Here is an 18,064-nt window from a genome sequence, read left to right on the forward strand (position 1 = left end):
TGGGATTTCCTTGTCCCATCGCGCTCTAGTGATTCCTTGTGGCGGGCCTGGCGCCTGCAAGCTGACTTCGGTCAGTGTTTCCTCCGACACATTTGTGCGGCTGGCTTCTGGTTTAAGCGAGCAGTGTGTGAAGAAGCAGTGTGACATGGCAGGGTCGTGTTTCGGAGGACAAATGGCTCTTGACCTTCGCCTCTCCCGAGTCCGTAGGGGAGGTGCAGCGATGGGACAAGACTGTAACTACCGATTGGATATCATGAAATTGGGGAGAAAAAGGGGTAAAATAAATAAACAAACCTTGGAAAGAAAGTGTACACAAACGCACTTCAGCCCAGCTTGAACAAAAAAGGTGAATCCAGTGTTTGACTGAGGGACTTGAAAAAATCCAAACAACATTCCTTACCCCAGGACACTTCAACTGTTGACTACAGAAAAAGGAGCTCTGTGTCTGCATTGATCTGTTTATTAACGAGACAAACAAAACTCTCAGATCAATGCGGACACCGTGCTCCTTTTCCTGTTTCCTGGATAGTCAACCGCTAAGGTGTCCTGGGGTAACACCGTGCTCCTTTTCCTGTTTCCTGGATAGTCAACTGCTAAGGTGTCCTGGGGTAACACCGTGCTCCTTTTCCTGTTTCCTGGATAGTCAACCGCTAAGGTGTCCTGGGGTAACACCGTGCTCCTTTTCCTGTTTCCTGGATAGTCAACCGCTAAGGTGTCCTGGGGTAACACCGTGCTCCTTTTCCTGTTTCCTGGATAGTCAACCGCTAAGGTGTCCTGGGGTAACACCGTGCTCCTTTTCCTGTTTCCTGGATAGTCAACCGCTAAGGTGTCCTGGGGTAACACCATGCTCCTTTTCCTGTTTCCTGGATAGTCAACCGCTAAGGTGTCCTGGGGTAACACCGTGCTCCTTTTCCTGTTTCCTGGATAGTCAACCGCTAAGGTGTCCTGTGGTAACACCATGCTCCTTTTCCTGTTTCCTGGATAGTCAACCGCTAAGGTGTCCTGGGGTAAGGAATGTTGTTTAGAGTCTAAAACCTTATTTCTGTCTCTCGTTAGGGCATTAAAAACCTATTTGGTGTTACCATTTAACCTGAATATCATATGTGATATTTTTGGTTTGTGATGTTTGTTCATATGGGGTCCCGTGTGGCTCCATTGGTAGAGCGTGGTGCTTGCAACGCCAGGGTTGTGGGTTTGATTCCCACGGGGGTCCAGTATGAAAAATGTATGCACTCAATACTGTAAGTCACTCTGGATAAGAGCGTCTGCTAAATTACAATGTTAATGTAAATACATTGCATTCGGAAGTATTCAGACCCCTTGACTTTTTACATTTCTTTTTTACATTACAGCCTTATTCTAAAATGGATTAAATATAAATAAATCCTAAGCAATCTACACACAATACCCCATAATGACAAAGCAAAAACAGGTTTTTAGAAATGTTTGCAAATGTATTACAAATAAAAAAACTAAAATACCTTATTTACATAAGTATTCGGACACTTTGCTATGAGACTCGAAATTGAGCTCCGGTGCATCCTGTTTCCATTGATCATCCTTGATTGGAGTCCACCTGTGGTAAATTCAATTGATTGGACATGATTTGGAAAGGCACACACTTGTCTATATAAGGTCCCACAGTTGATGACAGTGCATGTCAGAGCAAAAACCAAGCCATGAGGTCGAAGGAATTGTCCGTAGAGCTCAGAGACAGGATTGTGTTGAGGCACAGATCTGGGGAAGGGTACCAAAACATTTCTGAAGCGTTGAAGGTCCCCAAGAACACAGTGGCCTCCATCATTCTTGAATGGAATAAGTTTTGAACCACCAAGACTCTTCCTAGAGCTGGCCGCCCGGCCAAACCGAGCAGTCGGGGGAGAAGGGCCTTGGTCAGGGAGGGGACCAAGAACCCGATGGTCACTCTGACAGAGCTCCATAGTTCCTCTGTGGAGATGGGAGAACCTTCCAGAAGGACAACCATCTCTGCAGCACTCCACCAATCAGGACTTTATGGTAGAGTGGCCAGACGGAAGCCACTCCTCAGTAAAAGGCACATGACATCCCGTGTGGAGTTTGCCAAAAGGCACCGAAAGGACTCTCAGACCATGAGAAACAAGATTCTCTGGTTTGATGAAACCAAGATTGAACTCTTTGGCCTGAATGCCAAGCGTCACTTCTGGAGGAAACCTGGCACCATCCCTGCGGTGAAGCATGGTGGTGGCAGCATCATGCTGTTGGGAGGTTTTTCAGCGGCAGGGACTGGAAGACTAGTCAGGATCAAGGGAAAGATGAACGACGCAAAGTACGGAGAGATCCTTGATGAAAACGTGCTCCAGAGCACTCAGTACCTCAGACTGGGGTGAAGGTTCACCTTCCAACAGGACAATGACACTAAGCACATAGCCAAGACAACGCAGGGGTGGCTTCGGGACAAGTCTCTGAATGTCCTTGAGTGGCCCAGCTAAAGCCCGGACTTGAACCCGATCGAACATCTCTAGAGAGACCTGAAAATAGCTGTGCAGCAACGCTCCCCATCCAACCTGACAGAGCTTGAGAGGATCTGCAAAGAAGAATGGGAGAAACTCCCCAAATACATGTGTGCCAAGCTTGTAGCGTCATACCCAAGAAGACTTGAGGCTGTAATTGAGCCAAAAAGGTGCTTCAACAAAGTACTGAGTAAAGGGTCTGAATACTTATGTCAATGTGATATTTCAGTTTATTGTTTTTAATAAATGTGCAAAAATGTCTAAAAACCTGTTTTTGCTTTGTCATTATGGGGTATTGTGTGTAGATTAATGAGGGGGGAAAAACAATCTAATCAATTTTAGAATAAGGCTGTAACCTACCAAAATGTGGAAAAAGTTAAGGGGTCTGAATACTTTCCGAAGGCACTGTATATGGATGTTAAAATGGGGGTTGAAAGCAGTATCCTAACATCCTTTCATGAAGAAGCTCATTAAGGCATACTACTGTAGGTCTGACTAACCTGACCGTCAGAGTCCTTTTGAAATGACACCCTCACTGTTGTGATGTGGTTGGATGCTGCCATCCTTGCCACTTTAAATTTAGCCAGAGTATTGTCCCCTGTATGTTAATCTATGGGCTCATGGGGTAAATCTAGTATGTCTGTAAAGGGATATTCATGTTTGAAGCTTCACACATAAGCGTAAATTTATGTAGGATGTAGATGGTACATTTCTCTGATTGGAGTTTGTCATCGATAGAACTCTACAGTACTCCATACACTCACCAGTCCCATTCAAAACCAGAACACACTATCACGTTTGTTGGTCTTGTGTTTTAATTAGGGAGGCCAGTTGTCATCCTAAATCCTCTAAATCTGATACCAGGGTTATGTGACTGGAAGTGTCCCCAGAGGGCATTGGTACAATCTTTCCCTCATTAAAGCTGGTATTCCTGTTATGTCTAAGCCTGTCCTCACTGTCCCATTACATACTTTCCCTCAACAGAACGAGGCAAGCAGCATCTAGTGTCTTACAGCTTGCCAGCCGCAGGTGTCCAATATCAATGATACGTTCTCAAACACACCGTATCTAACGCATCTGCTTCTGTTTTACCTCATGGCAACACTTTGTAGTAACACGCCTATAGCTTTAGAGTCAGTTTCCTTTAACTTCTAAGAAGCTATGGCAGGGCTTACATAGCCCTCTGTTCATTAGTGGGATACATGCGGTTATTATGCAGAGGGGTGTTATATTTATAAAGCTCATGTAAATCAAAACCACTGGCACGGCCCTGCTAAAATAAGCGGGCTCTGGCGACCACTGAGTCCGTCCAGAGAGCAGAGCAGGAGGATGATTGAATCAGGATATGGAGATGTAATCTCATTCGGGGGATCCATTTTACTGTGTGGTTGGGGCTGGAAGAGTGGAGCATCTCTCTCCTCTTTCGCTGGGTAATAATGGCTCTGTGAATCATCTTTCTGCTGCTAAGGGCTCCGTGGACAGGACAGTGCCACTGTCCCATATGCCATCTTTACTGGACAGACAGCCATCCTGTATGGGCTGGAGGCTGGAGCTGGGCTAGTGTTACTGGACAGACAGCCATCCTGTATGGGTTGGAGGCTGGAGCTGGGCTAGTGTTACTGGACAGGCAGCCATCCTGTATGGGCTGGAGGCTGGAGCTGGGCTAGTGTTACTGGACAGGCAGCCATCCTGTATGGGCTGGAGGCTGGAGCTGGGCTAGTGTTACTGGACAGTAGTCCGACTGTCTCTCTCTGGAGGCTGGAGCTAGACTGGACAGTAGTCTCTGGCTGGAGTTTATGGGGTGATACTGTATCTAGTCTTCTACAGGGATCATGGAGGGGGAAATGATGATGCTGAACATTGTAACAACGCTGAACGCTGGATGTTCTCTTGTAGTGGACAAGAACAGACCGAGGGCGACACCACGGAGCCACCCACAGCCTCAACAGCGGTCACCAGTGCCATCGCCGCCCCAGAGCAATAGGCATCCAGACCTGGTGTTGGCGGAGGGCAGGGCAGCGGGCACGGAGAGCTACCGGGCACTGTGTGAGAGGAAGAACCAGAGCCTCCAGCAGCTCCAGGGACTCCTGGCTGCCAGTAACTGTAAATTTGAGGCCATTGTGGTGGTGCTGCAGCAGACCCTGGTAGAGGTAGGAAACACACCTTTAATGTTTCTGTATGGATGTCTTAACCTTAACCATACATGTTTATTTATTCTTCTTTTTTTATTTATTTTTTATTAGGGGGTAGATCAGCTTTAATATTGCAGATAGATTGTAACTTCCATCAATGTAATTTTCTGCATCACTTCCAATACCCTGTGTGTGTGTGTGTGTGTGTGTGTGTGTGTGTGTGTGTGTGTGTGTGTGTGTGTGTGTGTGTGTGTGTGTGTGTGTGTGTGTGTGTGTGTGTGTGTGTGTGTGCATACATACCCTTAAAAAAAATATATTTCCCTTTATTACTTTCCAACCCCACCACCCCTCCCCTAATTGCAGTAAACTAGTGAACAACAACGCTTAGGCCTCTACATCCAGCTTATGCATACTATATAGAATTTATGGACACAGTCAATTTTACAATAATTCTATTGTTTGTTTTTACTCCTGAACTTCCTCAACCTCTCCGATCATTTTCATGATGTCCATCCGGTGTGCTTCTATATACCATATCTTTCTAACTGTGCTCTTCCACAAAAGCTCTCAACCTATAACCTATATACTTATTATGGACACAGTTTGCTTTACATTAGTTGTTATTAGTCCCATCCTTCAGCTCCATTCAACACCACCCATCTATCTCTTAACACCATCCATATTGGATTTCTATTTGCCATATATTTTTCAACTATACTGTGATGTTTCACAAAAGTTCTGAACCCTTCTATTCTCATTGTTTCTACAGATTGTAAATTGAAAATATACATTTTTGCTAAAAGTATTATTATATTATTGATCAATTTGACTATGACTTTTCAGATCACCCAGTAGTGCTATCTGCAAGGTTAGCTCCAGGTAAATATTGCAATCCATCAGCCATTCCTGGACCTGTGACCAAAAACAAGCTACAAATGGACAGTACCAAAACAAATGATCTAATGATTCTGTCTCTTCCAAGCAAAATCTGAATTGAAAGATTCTAAGTTTTTAATCCGGCGTCATTTTGCGTATCAGTTCATAAACACTATGCCATGGAATCGGTACGTCAAAAATCTCTTCCCAACTATTTTGCAATCTATATGGGACGGCTGTCAATCCTTTGGTCCTTAAATGAAACTGGTATACTTTTTTATTTATCACAATTTTCTTTAACCAATTATGTTCTTTAATGCAAGGCCGACAGACAAGTTCCTTACTTTTTCCCCCTTCCACTTTCCTCTTCCATTGTTGCGGTAATACTGCAATTATTTGGTTGTAATTTTGGGTAGCGCAGACATTTCCATATGTTTTTGTTAGTTGCATGTGCGACAACTCCACCAGTCCTACCTATTATATTATATATTTTTTTATCAATCAGTATATTTGAGTTTAACCACTATTTGTTGTATTATTTGTTCTGTCATTTCTGGAGGATTCAATTGAAATTGCAACCAACGTTCTATGGCTTGTTTTAGAAATAGTGATATTTGGGAGATTATTTCCTTTTCAAATAACTGAAAGTGAGAGTTTGTAATCTGAATAAAGGGAAAAAGGCCATTCTTGAACATGGGGTGAGACAATCTTACTAATTTGCTAGAGAAACAGTTTGGATTTAAGTATAACTTTTGTATGACTGAAGCTTTTAGTGATAGGTCTAATGCTTTAATATTTAATAATTTCTGTCCTCCGAATTCATATTCATTATATAAATAAGCCTGTTTAATTTTGTCTGGCTTGCCGTTCCAAATAAAAGTGAATCTTTTTTTCTCATAATTTAAAAAACTGTTTGCAAGGCAAATAGGTAAACTGGGATAATACTAAAGCGTTCATCAGGGTGATTTTTCCACAAATTGACCTTTCCATGGTAGCAAGATCTTATCTATTTTTGCTAACTTTCTATTAAAATGTCTTGGAGTGAGATCATTTATTTCCTTTGGGATATGTATTCCGAGTATATCAACATCACCATCAGACCATTTTATTGGTAAACTACATGGTAATGTACAAATTGTATTTTTTTTAGTGATCCGATACGTAATATAGTACATTTATCATAATTTGGTTGTAATCCAGAGAGGTTAGAAAATGTATGTAACCTTAACCATACACTTAACAAAGACACTGAATTCTGGTAAGGGAGTTACTGTTGCTTTTTATACTGATAGAATTGAGGACATTGAGACACTAGTGTAATTTAGGACATTAGATTACATTGTGGTTCTTAATCATGTTGCTGACGCTGCTTGGTCAGATAACTCTGGTTGGTATGAACTGGGGTTGTGTTCAGCTCACTGTTTTTCCTTCTCATGTGATATGATATGAGTGATATGATTGGAACTTTACACCTTCCCACGGTGCACTACAGATGAGCTTATCCTATCAGCAACTCTCCTCTCCCTGGCTGACTATACTGTACACCCCAGCCCACCCTAACCCAGACCAATCCACCCTAACCCAGACCAATCCACCCTAACCCAGACCAATCCACCCTAACCCAGACCAACAGAACACAGCCAACCTCAGCCACCACCCTCCCTCATGTTGGTTGCCGCAGCACAAATTATGGTCATAGTAGAGGCTTTCTACTAATATTATTGTTATTATTATTAATAGATTTGATATAGCGCTTTTCATACAGAATCTCATGAACTCATGCTTAGGCTATACAATTGAGTACAGTTTAACAACTAGTTGTGGAACTCTTGGCCAGATATTGTATTTTCAGCTCAATACTAATACATAATATGCTGTATGTTTCTTCTACCATTACAGTATACTGGGTGATGTCATTGGCATGTTTTCATTAGATTTCCAGTCCATGTCTCCATAAACACAGTGTAAAAACCGCCACTATCAGGCCCTGCTGGGGTACATAGCCTATGGTTCATGAGCTACACTATATATACAAAAGTATGTGGACACCCCTTCGAATTAGTAGATTCGGCTATTTAAGTCACACCCGTTGCTGACAGGTGTATAAAATCGAGTACACAGCCATGCAATCTCCATAGACAAACATTGGCAGTAGAATGGCCTCACTGAGGAGCCTTTCCAGCAAGTCAGTCCGTCACATTTCTGCCCTGCTAGAGCTGCCCCGGTCAACTGTAAGCGCTGTTATTGTGAAGTGGACACGACTAGGAGCAACAATGGCTCAGCCGCAAAGTGGTAGGCCACAAGCTTACAGAACTGGACCGGCGACTGCCGAAGCGCGTAGCGCGTAAAAAAATGTCTGTCCTCAGTTGCAACATTCACTACTGAGTTCCAAACTACCTCTGGAAGCAACGTCAGCACAATAACTGTTCGTCGGGAGCTTCATAAAATGGGTTTCCAAGGCCAAGCAGCCTCACACAAGCCTAAGATCACCATGCGCAATGCCAAGCATCGGCAGGAGTGGTGTAAAGCTTGCCGCCATTGGACTCTTGAGCAGTGGAAATGCATTCTCTGGAGTGATCAATCATGATTCACCATCTGGCAGTCCGACGGACGAATCTGGGTTTGGCGGATACCAGGACAATGCTACCTGCCCGACTGCATAGTGCCAACTGTAAAGTTTGGGTGGAGGAAGAATAATGGTCTGGGGCTGGTTTTCATGGTTTGGGCTAGGTCCCTTAGTTCCAGTGAAGGGAAATCTTAACGCTACAGCATACAATGACATTCTAGACGATTCTGTGCTTCCAACTTTGTGGCAACAGTTTGGGGAAGGCCCTTTCCTGTTTCAGCATAATGCCCTCGTGCACAAGCGAGGTCCATACAGAAATGTTTTGTCAAGATCTGTGTGGATGAACTTGACTGGCCTGCACAGAGCCCTGACCTCAACCCCAACGAACACCTTTAGGATGAATTGTAATGCCGACTGCGAGCCAGGCCTAATTGCCCAACATCAGTGACTGACCTCACTAATGCTCTTGTGGCTGAATGGAAGCAAGTCCCCGCATCAATGTTCCAACATCTAGTGGGAAAACCTTCCCAGAAGAGTGGCGGCTGTTATAGCAGCAAAGGGGTGGACCAACTCCATATTAATGCCCATGATTTTGGAATTAGATGTTCGACGAGCAGGTGTCCACATACCTTTTGTCATGTATTGTATTTCAGTTACCTTGGCCAGATTAGTGACAACTAACTTTAGAATTGGCCTTGATGAAATGGTTCAGAAAATGTTTGTACAAGTACGTTGAAGTTTTTAAAATATTGAAAAACTAAAAGATTTAAAGTTCTCTATAATACATGTTTATCTTATCATGTATACACACACACTCAACAACAAATGTTAAATGTTATGAAGTCACATTCTTCCTCAGTTAGGAGAGAACTGGCCGTTTGCTCTCAGCACTGTCATGTGACCTTTCAAGGCTTTCATCTTTACACTATCCTTTATAGTACCATGTCATTTGACCTTTTCACCTATACATTTCCATGTTAGACTAGGACCATAGTCTACAGTATTAGATAAAGGCAATAGTTCACTACTACTATAGGGCCCTGATCAAAATTAGTGCACTCTAAAGGGAACAGGGTGCCATTTGGGAGGCAACCACAGGTCTTTTTGAGGAAATAGCTGACTTGCCGAAGCCCCTTACCTCCAAATGAATGTGTTTTCCTTCCTCCTTCATTATCCCTGCTGCCTGGTTAACGTCTTAAACGCTGGGTTTCTCAGTGATGGTGACAGTAAATATCAGCCTGCTGAGGTTGAGAGACTTCCGCTCTCCCCTTTTCATCAATAACAACGTAGTACTGACTCCCATATCATTCTCTGTCCATGAGAAACTGCACTGAGAATGATCATGGCACAGAGATGATTTCTAATTAGTTGTTATTCATTAGCAGTTTATTTGTTCATATGATCTCTGTTTCTTTGCAGAGAAGGTAATATCAGTTAAATGGACGTGTCTCTGGTTCTGGCTGTTGTCAGACTGGGGTTGATACAGTGATGTTGACGTCATGGGTGTGTCCCAAATGGCACCCTATTCCTGCCTACATAGTATTCTACCCTATGGGCCCTGGTCAAAAGTAGTGCACTATGTAGGGAATAGGGTGTGCCATTTGGGACACAACCCATGTCTGTTAGGCCTTTCTCCCAGAGGCCCCTGGGCCCCTTATCTGACATCACTGCCAGTTGTGCCCTGAGCTCAGCTCCTGATACAAACCAGACACGGTGGATGCGATCATATACTGCATATGCCGTATGCATTAGTGTAAAGTGGACTGTGGATGCATGTATTCATGTTCAGCTTTCTATAGGACATTAGTGGTGTGTGGTGAATTGGCCGGGGTGTGCTGTCAGTGTCTATTTTATAGACCCTGTTTCTCTTGATTGGCAAAAATGAATCCACCCTTTGGATATGGGATAAAGGTAGCCCACATGCCTGCATTTGTCCAAAGTGGTGTTTTTCTAGGCAGCAGTAGCCAGTACTGGAGGTGTGATGACAGATGCTATCCTTTGGGGAACAGAGTTCTGTTGCTGTGGTCACTTAGAATCCAGAGAGGGACAGTTTCAACATGGATGGAGAAATGTGGACTAAACTTGCACCATTCTTGGGAAATTATTTTAGCTGACTTCCCTCTCCTCCCCCTCCCTCCTTAACTGTTTGAGGGACCCTCTTGAGAACCCTGGCAGTACATGTCAGAACATGGCTACATTCCATTTGCTGAAACATTAGAATGCATGTGTAGAGTGATTTAGACAGAGACTGGGAGAGTTGACAGATAGAAGGGTTGTCATTATCACCTGGCTGCTGTCAAAACACTGATGAAATACATTGAGGTTAAATGCTTATTGTATTGCTTAAGCCCTGTCAGTTAAAGACAAGCTCCTTGTTCCAAAGACGTCACTGATTTCAAGAGTTACTTTCCCAACACACACACACACTCTACATTCCGTCTCCGTGTGATCTCCAGTTTCTAAAGTTGGACTCGGGTCCTTCTGTTTGGGTGGACGGGCTGTGAAAGTGATTATCTGAACAGACAGGAAAAACAGCAGAGTTCCTGGTGTCTGTGATGGTGGTAAAGCAGCTGTCTCAGCCCCCTCTGTCCCCCTCTCTGACACAGTGACAATCACTAGCTCCAGCACTCTCATTGGAAGTCAATGGTAGCCTCATTAGAGATCTATTGTCAGGTTTCAACAGGTTCAGTATGTGGGTGTTATCAGCATGTCATATTGCCTTATTTAATTCTGATCATTACAAGGACTCAATGGTCCAATGTGAAATAAAATGATCTATTGGGAGTGTATGAATAGGCTATGGGTGGCACATGTTCTGTTGGGGAATCTGTTTGTTTCTGAACACTGTGTACAGCATTGGAATCTGTTAGCCAGTCAGTAGGCTAGGAATAGGAGGCTGGGCCTTGCAATGTCTGTGTGAGAATGTCCCAGCTGTTGACTTGATATGGTTACGAGCCACAACCAAACACTGGAAAAGGTGGTGTGGTGTGTTGTTGAGCTGCTGAGTTCTGTTTCTTATCACCTGTTTAGCTGATTCCCGTCAGCACTGGACATGGATTACCGTAATATCTATAGAAGAGGAGACCGTGGTGTGATTCAAAAGTGAAGGCTAATTACTGGATGTAAAGAATATGACTATTTAAATGATAAGGATGTTAGATAATAACCCACCTTTATTATCGTCCCCCACCTTCCAGACCTTACTATGATCATTGGTCTGCCTGCCCTTCATCTCCCCTTTGTTGCTACAGATGTAGCTCCTTAATTTGAGCCAGTTTGCTACAGCAGGAAAATAATCCTGCAGCAAAAGGAAATGTGAATTATATTATGTGGACTATAATTAATGGACATTTCTGTAGGGGTTGATACATTTTTCATTAGGGCAAATCAAGTCAGACATTTCAAAGTGGAAATTACAAACTTGAAGCCTTTTTAAAAAACTCAAATACACTACAAGTTTGCATTTCCTGCTGTGCAGGAAAATTCTCAGCAACAAAAGAGTTATCAAATTAAGATCCTACATCTGTACGTCTTTTTCACGTAACATTTCCAGACCATTATATCTGGATCTGGTTTGATTACTGGAGGTTTTATTGATCTAAACCTCTCGCGGAGGGTCATCGTAAACCCTCTGTATGATATCATTATGGTGGAGGTCTGGGAAATTTTTGACATTCAGAGACGAGGGTAGCGTGTCCTCCGAATTATATGGTGATTTGCTCACATACACTGAGTGTACAAAACATTAGGAACACCTTCGTAATATTAAGTTGCATCCCATCCATTTTTCCCTCAGAACAGCTTCAATACGTTGGGGCATAGACTACAAGGTGTCGAAAGCATTCCGCAGGGATGCTGGCCCATGTTGACTCAAATGCTTCCCACGGTTGTGTCAAGGTGGCTGGAAGTCCTTTGGGTGGTGGACCATTCTTGATGCACACAGGAAACTTTTGAGCGTGAAAAACCCAGCAGCGTTGCAGTTCTTGACACACTCAAACTGGTGCGCCTGGCACCTACTACCATACCCCGTTCAAAGGCACTTAAATATTTTGTCTTGCCCATTCACCCTATGAATGGCACACATACACAATCCATGTCTCAATTGTCTTGAGGCTTAAAAATCCTTCTTTAACCTGTCTCCTCCCCTTCATCTACACTGTTCCGAAGTGGATTTAACAGGTGACATCAATAAGAGATCATAGCTTTCACCTTGTCAGTCTGTCATGGAAAGGGCAGGTGTTCCTAATGTTTTGTACACTCAGTGTATTTGTTCAATTAAACTGAAAAGGCATTTGAGAAATCAGACCCTCAGAAAGAGGGGCCCACCACAGACAGACAGAAAATGATTTGTCTTTCTCCTTGAGAAAATAGGAGATAATGGTACATTTATTAATTATCAGCTTTCTGTCATACTGTCCCAATGATGATACTAGTTTATTCATTACCATCCCTCTGTCATGCTGTCCCAATGATGATACTAATTTATTCATTACCATATCTGTCATACTGGCCCGATGATGATGATGATACTAGTTTATTAATTACCAGCACTCTGTCCCAATGATGATACTAGTTTATTAATTACCAGCACTCTGTCCCAATGATGATACTAGTTTATTAATTACCAGCACTCTGTCCCAATGATGATACTAGTTTATTTATTACCAGCCCTTTGTCATACTGTCCTAATGATTATACTAGTTTATTTATTACCAGCCCTTTGTCATACTGTCCTAATGATGATACTAGTTTATTTATTACCAGCCCTTTGTCATACTGTCCTAATGATGATACTAGTTTATTAATTACCAGCCCGCTGTCCTAATGATGATACTACTTTATTCATTACTAGCCCTCTGTCATGCTGTCCCAATGATACTAGTTTATTCATTACCAGCCCTCTGTCATACTGTCCCATTGATGATAATAGTTTATTAATTACCAGCCCTCTGTCATGCTGTCCCAATGATACTAGTTTATTCATTACAGCCCTCTGTCATACAATCCTAATGATGATACTAGTTTATTAATTACCAGCCCACTGTCCTAATGATGATACTAGTTTATTAATTACCAGCCCACTGTCACTGTCCCAATGATGATACTACTTTATTCATTACCAGCCCTCTGTCATGCTGTCCCAATGATACTAGTTTATTAATTACCAACACTCTGTCCCAATGATGATACTACTTTATTAATTACCAACACTCTGTCCCAATGATGATACTACTTTATTAATTACCAACACTCTGTCCCAATGATGATACTACTTTATTAATTACCAACACTCTGTCCCAATGATGATACTAGTTTATTCATTACCAGATCACTGTCCCAGCGATTATACTAATGTATTCATTACCAACCCTCTGTCATAATGTTCCATTGATGATAATAGTTTAATTATCAGCCCTCTGTCCCAATGATGATACTAGTTTATTCATTACCAGATCACTGTCCCAGCGATTATACTAATGTATTCATTACCAACCCTCTGTCATAATGTTCCATTGATGATAATAGTTTAATTATCAGCCCTCTGTCCCAATGATGATACTAGTTTATTCATTACCAGCCCTCTACCATACTGTCCCAATGATGATACAGTAAATTCAATCTGACATTAATTTGTGAAGAGGTTCCAGCATTGCATTAATACTGATACAAGCTGTGTCCCAAATGGCACCCCATTCCCTATGTAGTGCGCTATGTCGGGAATAGGGTGTCATTTGGGATGCATACAGTCGGGGCTAAATAGGCAGGCCAGTCAAAGCCATCTCCTTCTAATTACATTAATATCCTGTTCTCTCTGAGTCTGCACTGTGGGCTTTAGTCACAAGCCTGACTACTGTAACCTCTTTACCCTGAAGCTGGACATTTGATCTGTCATGGAAATTCAGCTTTTGGAATAGAAGGTTAATACCATATATCTAGCTGGCACTGAATCCACTGTATGTCATAGAGCAATAGGATAGAAATAGCATAGAAATATGATATAAAAGCAATGATTGAATGCATGGTGGAGGGGGCGGTTGTGGTAGTAATGAACCCTTCTCCCAGTGTCATCCCTTGGGAAGGTCACTGCACAGCCAGGCCCTCTCCTGCTACTCAATGGGGTGTAAGTGCCTCTCCATCAGCCTAATGTCAGGAGCCCTGACCTTTTTATGTATATGTGCATCCCAAATGGCACCCTATTTCCTATGTAGTGCATTACTTTTGACCAGGGCCCATATGGTGCACTATATAGGGAATGGAGTGCCATTTGGGACGCATCCTATCTTATTTGCCACGCTCTGCCTTTTCCCACTGCTGCCTGCTACTACCACCGTTTTAAAGTGACCTCAGCTCAGCTGTAAGGAGGCTGTCCCACTCCACTCTGCAGTCTGTCGCTCTCTTAGGGAGAATACGGTAAAGCTCAGATAGCAGGGCCGTTTTCAGTCGTGCCTCAGTCAGATGTAGTTGGAGCATTCCTAGAGAGTGTGTGGAGGTGGTGTCCACCTGGGCTGCTGTCCTGGTGTTCTGGGCCTCCGTAGCCTGGGGGAGACTCGCTGAGGCTGGACCATGGGCTGCTCGGGGAGCAGAACGTGCCTTAGCCCTCCCTGCTCTGGAGACCGGGTAAAGGACTTATATATTTTGTTCTACTCTGTCTGTAGTGGGGACGAGGACCAGGGACAGGACACACTGCTAACTGTGTCTTACTGACCCTTCATTAGAGGATAGGATTTTTTATTTGACTTGTCTGTTCTGTGACTGATGACTCATTAGCCTCTGTTTATTTTCTCTGTGTTCTGTTATCCTTCTGCTCTGAAGGAGTTTGCTCCAGGACAGTAACAGGGCCTGAGGTTCAGGACAGTAACAGGGCCTGAGGTTCAGGACAGTAACAGGGCCTGAGGTTCAGGACAGTAACAGGGCCTGAGGTTCAGGACAGTAACAGGGCCTGAGGTTCAGGACAGTAACAGGGCCTGAGGTTCAGGACAGTAACAGGGCCTGAGGTTCAGGACAGTAACAGGGCCTGAGGTTCAGGACAGTAACAGGGCCTGAGGTTCAGGACAGTAACAGGGTCTGTGGTCCTCCTCAGTTGGTGCTGTGTCTGGTGGATTTGTTGAGGAGTAGGAGACCGGTTAGTGGGGGATTCCTTCTGCGTCAGTTTGGGAGGAGCACTGCAGCTAGGGCTGCCTCTGTAAAGATGGGGAGAGAGAAAGAGAAGGTGAAGGAGCTTGTGTTGCATTTGCTGGTAAAGTAAATATATTTGTATGCTGTAGAATAGCATTTGTTAGAGTAGGAGCAATGCAACTGTGATATTTGGCTCAATATCCTGTTAATGAAATGAAGTTGAGGAGATGGAGCTCACATACACTACTGAAGCTGTTACTGTCATTGGATTTATCCCAGAGGTACTTGTCATCAATCTTTAATATGCGTCTGATGTGTGCATCTAAAATGGCCGTATATTATTCTAAAGGAGATCTTCAAGGATATTGAATTGAAAGCTGTTATACAAATTCATTTTTTTAGGTTATTCTTATTGAACTGTTGTGTGTTTGTGTGTGGGGGGGCGTGGCTCAAGCCTGTTGCAGTGTGCCAGCGAACCAAAGCCCCAAACTGAGTTTTTAAATGATGACTAACAGTGTGTTTGTTTCCCAGCGTGATGAGGTCATTAAGCAGCGCAGGGACCTGACCCAGGAACTGATGACCTTGCAGGGAGAGCTGGGTAAGTAAGGTCACCACAGAGACAACCCTAACCGCTCCGGGGTTAACCTTCTCCTAGGTACATATCTAGGATCAGCTTCCCCTCCCCCAATCCTAACCTTAACCATTAGTGGGGGAAATTATAAACTGACCCAAGATCAGCATCTAGGGCACACTTCAATACTTCACTACGTTTACTTAAGCTATCACTACGGCTAACACTACACAGATGGGGCTCATTGCTACTCTGTTTTGTTTGTGCAGCTCTTATTTGTCAGAGCACTTGGTACTAGGCTCAGACCAATCCTTACTTAGCACTAGGCTCAGACCAACCCTTACTTAGCACTAGGCTCAGACCAACCCTTACTTAGCACTAGGCTCAGACCAACCCTTACTTAGCACTAGGCTCAGACCAACCCTTACTTAGCACTAGGCTCAGACCAACCCTTACTTAGCACTAGGCTCAGACCAACCCTTACTTAGCACTAGGCTCAGACCAACCCTTACTTAGCACTAGGCTCAGACCAACCCTTACTTAGCACTAGGCTCAGACCAACCCTTACTTAGCACTAGGCTCAGACCAACCCTTACTTAGCACTAGGCTCAGACCAACCCTTACTTAGCACTAGGCTCAGACCAACCCTTTACTTAGCACTAGGCTCAGACCAACCCTTACTTAGCACTAGGCTCAGACCAACCCTTACTTAGCACTAGGCTCAGACCAACCCTTACTTAGCACTAGGCTCAGACCAACCCTTACTTAGCACTAGGCTCAGACCAACCCTCAGCACTAGGCTGATGGGCTTTGCCTTGACAGTGATGTTGTGCTTTCAGCGTGTGGGAAGGAAGCTCAGAAACCATCTTTGTGACCATCTTTTGGAAAAAACTTTGCTGCCATGACTATAGATGAGTGTAATAAGCAGCTTAAGTCTGTCACAAGCCTGAACAATCAATGACATAAACAGTGAGAGTGCTGTTCTTTGGCAGGCAGTGTCACCAAACAGTTCTCCTATTGCATGTATTCCCTTTGCCTCTCTATCTGCCCTGTAATTAGATTCTCTCCCTCCTTCCCTGGTTAATTTGTTCCATCCTCCACCGAGGAGAGGATGGGACGCCCAGAACAGACGCAGTGTAGAAGTGTGTGTCTGCTTTATTAGGCCCGGCCTCTGTTCTGAGTGTCTCTGATGCAGCATGTTCCCTTGGGGGTCCTTAGGTTGGCACCCGGTCCCCATAGAGGCTGTTAGCAGCCGGCCCCCATAGAGGCTGTTAGCAGCCGGCCCCCATAGAGGCTGTTAGCAGCCGGCCCCCATAGAGGCTGTTAGCAGCCGGCCCCCATAGAGGCTGTTAGCAGCCGGCCCCCATAGAGGCTGTTAGCAGCCGGCCCCCATAGAGGCTGTTAGCAGCCGGCCCCCATAGAGGCTGTTAGCAGCCGGCCGCCATAGAGGCTGTTAGCAGCCGGCCTGGTCAGAGTAGGCCCCTTGTGCTGGAATGCCAAACCATCTGAGGCTGTGGGAGAGCTGTGGAGACGAGGACACACCCCACAACCCTCACACACACAGACACACACACACTGGAGTGGTCTTGGACACACCCCTCCTGGCCATGCTGTGGTTTACAGGATGGTCGCCGATATTCACTGTTTTGATCTCAAAATAGACCATCCACGTGAATCCTGTAGAGCCGATGGAAAAACGTTTGGGGGGGGGCGTCTCATATCAAAATCATTGGCTGAGCCTCTGGACTGAGCACAGAAAGTTACATGTTTCGAACTTATTAGAAAAATAGTTAAATTGCACTAGTTTCTCAGAATTCATGGAAATAATGCATCAGTGATTCTTATTTCCTGCAACTTTCTGAAGAGGTAAGGCCTGTTTCTGTGTGCCTGTGTGTTATGTAGCCAGTTAGCATGCAGAAACGGTCATAAAAAAAAAAACTTCCCAATGAAATGTTGATTGTAAAGTAGGCCTACCTGGCAGAATGATATCATGATGATTTGTATCAATCAAGTGGGCTTTTTTTTTTTTAGAAACTCTCCCATCACATGAAACACCGCTATACGAACTACTACAGAAACACCACTAGCCAAACACAAAGGTCTCTTGTTGGTGCCCAATTGAATTTAAGGGCAACTACACCCCAGACCTTAAAAGACCTCCTGATGTTAAGTATTGTTGTGGACTTAGAACATCCAATTTAGTTTTTTTTTTTTATAAAGACAAGTGAGATTTTGAGAGTGAAAACCTGAAAAAAAACAGGGGGAAATCCAAAACCTGGAAAAACCAAACTGAGAACTGAATTAGGCAAACAAA

At 43.9% G+C, this 18,064-nt stretch overlaps 1 protein-coding gene across 7 annotated transcripts in view; it reads left to right on the forward strand.

The window, feature by feature from the left end:
• The window catches only part of mtus1a (microtubule associated tumor suppressor 1a), a 67,451-nt gene that overhangs the window by 30,512 nt on the left and 18,875 nt on the right, over positions 1-18,064 (forward strand). For all 7 annotated transcript variants that reach the window (XR_006004011.2, XM_041904086.2, XM_041904085.2 and 4 more), the window contains 2 exons: positions 4,386-4,639; positions 15,711-15,777. Coding sequence is in view for 6 of the 7 variants with exons in the window: in XM_041904086.2 (XP_041760020.2) it covers positions 4,386-4,639; positions 15,711-15,777 (321 nt within the window). In the remaining variant the exon portion in view is untranslated. The remainder of the gene's footprint in view (positions 1-4,385; positions 4,640-15,710; positions 15,778-18,064) is intronic.

This window comes from Coregonus clupeaformis, chromosome 2, assembly GCF_020615455.1.
Source record: "Coregonus clupeaformis isolate EN_2021a chromosome 2, ASM2061545v1, whole genome shotgun sequence".
NCBI classification, from domain to species: Eukaryota; Metazoa; Chordata; class Actinopteri; order Salmoniformes; family Salmonidae; genus Coregonus; species Coregonus clupeaformis.